Source organism: Pseudophryne corroboree, assembly GCF_028390025.1.
Source record: "Pseudophryne corroboree isolate aPseCor3 chromosome 3 unlocalized genomic scaffold, aPseCor3.hap2 SUPER_3_unloc_16, whole genome shotgun sequence".
Taxonomy (NCBI): domain Eukaryota; kingdom Metazoa; phylum Chordata; class Amphibia; order Anura; family Myobatrachidae; genus Pseudophryne; species Pseudophryne corroboree.
The window spans coordinates 362,997-369,366 of record NW_026967504.1 but is presented as its reverse complement, the minus strand read 5'-3'; the positions used below and the strand labels follow the sequence as shown (position 1 = coordinate 369,366).

The following is a 6,370-nucleotide window of genomic DNA, read 5'->3' as shown; positions in this document are numbered from 1 at the left end:
CTCCTGCACCTGGGTCTAATGCCCACGTGTATATACCTCCTGCACCTGGGTCTAATGCCCACGTGTATATACTTTCTGCACCTGTGTGTAATCCTTGGGCTCATATATTGTGTGTAAATCTGGCTCTGGTACTAGCCAGTGCCTCCTGATAAATGTACCTCACCGCATGTCCCTGGTGTGTATGTCTGGTAGGTACATTGAGTAGAAAGGAGGTAACCATAATGCAGAGGTAAGTGTGCCCGTTACAGGACAGGTGCACTGTGTGGGTTGGGATGAGTGTGTCTATTGGCACAATAGTAATAATACAGGGACATGACTGAGGAGGTGAGGGGATGTGGGAGTGTCACAGTGACATCACTTATATCTATAGTAATAATACAGGTACATGACTGGTGAGGTGAGGGGACCTGGGAGGTTCACAGTGACATCACATACCTATATTAATAATACAGGGACATAACTGGGTAGGTGAGGGGATCTGTGAGTATTTACAGTGATGTCTCCCCCATTTCGCAGAGTTACACAGCAGTTAAGACATCCGGTGAGTGTGAGACACCGAGCAGCCATCCCCGTGTGTCAGGAGGACTGCGCAGGACCCAGAACCCTATCACGGTGCCTCCACCTCACTCACTGACACATGAGACACATTGACCAGAAGATCCTGGAACTCCCTAACAAGATCATTCAGCTGCTGACTGGAGAGGTGACTGCTGGGAATAGGACATTATACAGTAACACCAGGGGATGTGTCTGGGTGATGACTGGAGAGATGACTGCTGGGAATGGGACATTATACAGTAACACCAGGGGATGTGTCTGGGTGATGACTGGAGAGGTGACTGCTGGGAATGGGACATTATACAGTTACACCAGGGGACGTGCTGGGTGAGACTGGAGAGGTGACTGATGGGAATGGGACATTATACAGTAACACCAGTGGATGTGTCTGGGTGATGAATGGAGAGGTGACTGCTAGGAATGGGACATTACACAGTAACACCAGGGGACGTGTCTGGGTGATGACTGGAGGGGTGACTGCTGGGAATGGGACATTATACAGTAATACCAGGGGATGTGTCTGGGTGATGACTGTATCACTGTGTGTGTCAGGATGTCACTGTCTATGTCTCCATGCAGGAGGGAGAGTGTATAGAGGAACACAGGGGTCTTTACATGGACGTGATGATGGAGAATCACCGGCCCCTCACATCACTGGGTAAGAGGACACTGTCATGTATTGTACAGGGTAGAGCAGGTATGGGGGCCCCCTATATACACACATCATCTGATAATCACATATATACACTGTACTCAGTCACTGTGTGTCTCCTACAGATGGGCCCAGTAACAGAGATTCTCCAGAGCGATGTCCCCGTCCTCTGTATTCCCAGGATTCTACAGAGGAGAATCACAGGATCCCACAGGAGGATCAGGTAGGTGGGATTTAGGGTCTCTCCAATATACCAAAGTGACTGTCACTATGTGATCTGTAGAGAAGCTGTGTGTCTTATACACTGATATTATACTGTTTCACCTCAGTTTAATTTTTGTGTTTTTAGGTAAAACGTTTGTCTGTTATTAAAACAGAAGATATAGAGGGAGAAGAAGAGACGTATGTGACTGATATAAAGGCAGAAGATACAGAGGGAGAAGAAGAGACGTATGTGACTGATATAAAGGCAGAAGATACAGAGGAAGAAGAAGAGATGTATGTGACTAATATAAAGGCAGAAGATATAGAGGGAGAAGAAGAGACGTATGTGACTGATATAAAGGCAGAAGATATAGAAGGAGAAAAAGAAACGTATGTGACTGATATAAAGGCAGAAGATATAGAGGGAGAAGAAGAGACGTATGTGACTGATATGAAGGCAGAAGATACAGAGGGAGAAGAAGAGACGTATGTGACTGATATAAAGGCAGAAGATATAGAAGGAGAAAAAGAAACGTATGTGACTGATATAAAGACAGAAGATATAGAGGGAGAAGAAGATACGTATGTGACTGATATAAAGGCAGAAGATATAGAAGGAGAAAAAGAAACGTATGTGACTGATATAAAGGCAGCAGATACAGAGGGAGAAGAAGAGACGTATGTGACTGATATGAAGGCAGAAGATACAGAGGGAGAAGAAGAGACGTATGTGACTGATATGAAGGCAGCAGATACAGAAGGAGAAGAAGAGACGTATGTGACTGATATGAAGACAGAAGATATAGAGGGAGAAGAAGAGACGTATGTGAGGGGTGATCAGCAGTGTAAGGAGGAGGAGATCCCTACAGATATCAGCACAGGTGAGTAATAAACACTTATTATACAAAAGAGTCACATATTCTCCTTTTTCAGTCACTACAGCAATCTCTTATCCTGCACCCTCCTCTGTCAGTACAGACCAATGTATTTTGCCAGTGGGGGAGTCAGGAACAATCAGCCCCTATTATACTCCTGCTCTCCCCCTCTCAACATGTCACTGTGTGTTACCAGCCCAGAGATCTGACCAGTCTCCTCCCCACACACTCTGGTGTATCTCATACATCAGGAGCCATCAGCCCCTATTATACTCCTGCTGTCCCCCTCACATCATGTCACTGTGTTACCAGCCCAGAGATCTGACCAGTCTCCTCCCAACACTCTCTGGTGTATCTCATACATCAGGAGACATCAGCCCCTATTATACTCCTGCTCTCCCCCTCACATCATATCACTGTGTGTTACAGGACGATAGTATAAGGTATATAGTTACTGGAAGAGAAGCGTCACATAAATGTCCTGTAAGTTAGAACAGTATGGACACTGATCAATGTTTCCATCAGTAGTTACTGGAGAAACGTCTCCGAGTATTCTCAGACAACGAGTGTGCCAGGAAAGCAATGGGAAGGTGGCAGAGGTGGGAAAGCTGATATATTGTGTAGAGAGAGTCACCTCACGCGTTCCATGTAGCAGGCTAAGAGTATACAGTGGCCGAATAGCTGAGACAGAGGCAGGATGGTCCAAGGGCCTGGTCCCTACATCAGGAAGTCTTCCAGCTACTGATAGAAAGATTTGGGCTTCTTCAAGTAGACATTATGGCAGCAGCTCATGTCACCTGTAGTAATCCCACATGATCTCTCAGTGTTATACTCCAGTCCAATCATCCTAGTTTTAATAAAATAAATAAACATAAAAGCAATGCTTACAGGTAATAATGTCATTTATAGAGTTGTATATTATACACTGTAACACCATGGGTCTCGTTTACTCGTTTTATAGTAATTTGCCATTTTCAATTATAATCTTTACAAGATTAATATTGTTCCAGAAAATGACACATTTCCATAATGTATTTTATTTCCAGCAGATGGACACACAAGCAGGAATATCTCAGAAGGACATCTAATGTTATCCCCGGATTGTGACATAAAAGATAATGACAGTAGACAGGATTCTCCAGGAGCTAACCCCATTACCCCAATTATACATCCAGCTCTATCAGCTGATCCCTCTGATCCTGGGAAATGTTCTCCTGATCACTCTGATATTGGTGCATCTGTTACAGCTCTGACAGTAGATACAGAGTTTCCATGTGCTATAGATGCCAAATGTTTTACACAGAACACAACGCGTATTAACCCTCAGACAGCTAAGGCAGGTGAGAGGCAATTTCCGTGTTCTGAGTGTGGGAAATGTTTTACATACAAATCAGCTTTTGTTACACATCAGAGATATCACACAGGTGATAGGCCATTTCCGTGTTCTGAGTGTGGAAAATGTTTTATACAAAAATCACGTCTTGTTATACATGAGAGAAGTCACACTGGTGAAAAACCATTTACATGTTCTGAGTGTGGAAAATGTTTTATTCAAAAATCAACTCTTGTTATACATGAGAGAAGTCACACTGGTGAGAAACCATTTCCATGTTCTGAGTGTGAGAAATGTTTTATATATAAGTCACAACTTGTTAGACATGAGAGAAGTCATACAGGTGAGAAACCATTTCCATGTTCTGAGTGTGGAAAATGTTTTATTCAAAGATCAGCTCTTTTTATACATAAGAAAAGTCACACAGGTGAGAAACCATTTCCATGTTCTGAGTGTGGGAAATGTTTTGTACAGAAATCAGTTCTTGTTGCACATCAGAGAAGTCACACAGGTGAGAAACCATTTCCATGTTCTGAGTGTGGGAAATGTTTTGTACACAAATCAGTTCTTGTTACACATCAGAGAAGTCACACAGGTGAGAAACCATTTCCATGTTTTGAGTGTGGGAAATGTTTTGTACAGAAATCAGTTCTTGTTGCACATCAGAGGAGTCACACAGGTGAGAAACCATTTCCATGTTCTGAGTGTGGGAAATGTTTTGCACAGAAATCACATCTCGTTAGACATGAGAGAAGTCACACATGTTCTGAGTGTTAGAAGTAAATCAGCTGTTTCACACAATAGACATCACACAGGTGAGGAACCTTTTTAATCTAATCACCATTGCCATGCAGTGTTCCTCAAGGTCCTGTCCTATCTCCTATGCTTCTTGCAATATACATGCTGCTACTGAGTGAAACAATCAGACGTCATGCGCTGGTCTACTACTGCTGTGCCGATGACCTCTTTTTTGCTCTGTGTACTCGGAACCCAATACCAATCCTAAGCGGCTGTCTAGCTGAGCTCCAGGTGTGGGTGATACCAGTTGGCTGTGACCCAGTTGTGGTGAAACATGTCCTTATGATAGCGTCTCACCTACAAAAGGCAGGGCTACAGCGTTACCAACCAACATGGGGGAAGCTTCTGTCTGACCTCTCATTACACAACGTATCCTGATCCCGGCTCTATGTGACCTCTCACATCTATCACTTGTGTCACATTACATCTTATACCTGTAGTTTTATGTTTCTGTTGTTTCCCTGTTATCTGTTCGGTAAGATCACCTGCTCTCATTGTGGGGGGGGGGGTCACTTTCTAGCATGAGTGGTAGTTTCTGGAATTGGATCGCCCAGAGGAGTGTGGGAGTACCATCCTGGAGGTGATGAAGGGGTAAGTGCCTATTACCTAATGATGGGGATACGGTCTGGCTGTCACGTTCCTGGTACACACCTCTGCTCTGCCTAATAATGAGTGCCACTTTACATATGTGCAGCTGTACCAGTGTCACCCCACATCTGTATCTCACAGGGTGTCACATAAGCCCCTATATCTGTTGTAGATGCAGTAATCAGCCTTTGGGCACAATTTTATATATATATATATATATATATATATATATATATATACACACACACACACATTCATGGGTTCAGCACTCCCAAAGCCTGGTAGATGGCTGCGTTGACTCTGGACTTAATAAAGCACAGTGGACCAACACCAGCAGATGACATGGTTCCCTAAATCAACACAGACTGCGGAAACTTCACACTGGACTTCAAGCATCTTGGATTTTGTGCCTCTCCTTTCTTCCTCCTCCATACTATGGGACCTTGGTTTTCAAATGAGATGCAAAATGTGTTCAAATCAGAAAAGAGGTCTTTGGACCACTGAGCAACAGACCAGTTCTTTTTTACTTTAGCCCAGGTAAGACGCTTCCTACTAGGCCATTTTAGAGCACATCATACATCCTTCAGCAGACAAGCTTTATGGAGATGCGGACTTCATTTTCCAGCAGAACTTGGCACCTGCCCACACTGCCAAAAGTACCAAAACCTGGTTCAGTGACTGGGTTAACTGTGCTGGATTGGCCAGCAAACTCACCTGACCTGAACCCCATAGAGAATCTATGGGGCATTGCCAAGAGAAAGATGAGACATGAGATTGAACAATGCAGAAGAGCTGAAGGCCATAACACCTCAGCAGTGCCACAGGCTGATAGAATCCATGCCATGCCGCATTGAGGCAGTAATTCATGCAAATGGGGCCCAAACCAAGTACTGAGTACATATGTATGATTATACTTTTCAGAGGGCCGACATTTCTGTATTTAAAATCCTTTTTTTATTGATTTTATGTGATCTAATTTTCTGAGATTTGGGATCTGGGGTTTTCTTAAGCTGTAAACCACAATCATCAATATTATAACAAATAAATGCTTGAACTATCTCACTTTGCATGTAATGAGTCTGTATAATATATTAGTTTCACCTTTTAAGTTGAATTACTGAAATAAATGAACTTTTGCACGATATTCTAATTTTCTGAGTTTCACCTATACAGTTCATTATTACGTCTTTCTGCTGCTGATTCCTCTCCCAATGCAGCCAAGCATCTGACTAGCCTTCCTCATTGCTTTGTTACATTGCTTAACTGCCTTTATGTCACCTGAAAAAGTGATTTCTAGATTCCTTAGCGCCTCCGTAGTTTCCAGTATAGAGCCATTAATACTATACTGTTCTTAGCCTTCGG

General features: G+C 43.3%; 1 protein-coding gene across 1 annotated transcript; it reads left to right on the top strand.

The window, feature by feature from the left end:
• Nucleotides 1-518: 518 nt before the first annotated feature.
• LOC134983479 (oocyte zinc finger protein XlCOF22-like) lies at nt 519-6,083 on the top strand. The gene is made up of 5 exons (XM_063949148.1): nt 519-703; nt 1,138-1,216; nt 1,336-1,433; nt 1,560-2,295; nt 3,339-6,083. The coding sequence occupies exons 1-5, from the start codon at nt 638-640 to the stop codon at nt 4,397-4,399; spliced, it is 2,040 nt and encodes a 679-aa protein (XP_063805218.1). The 5' UTR covers nt 519-637; the 3' UTR covers nt 4,400-6,083.
• Nucleotides 6,084-6,370: the final 287 nt, after the last annotated feature.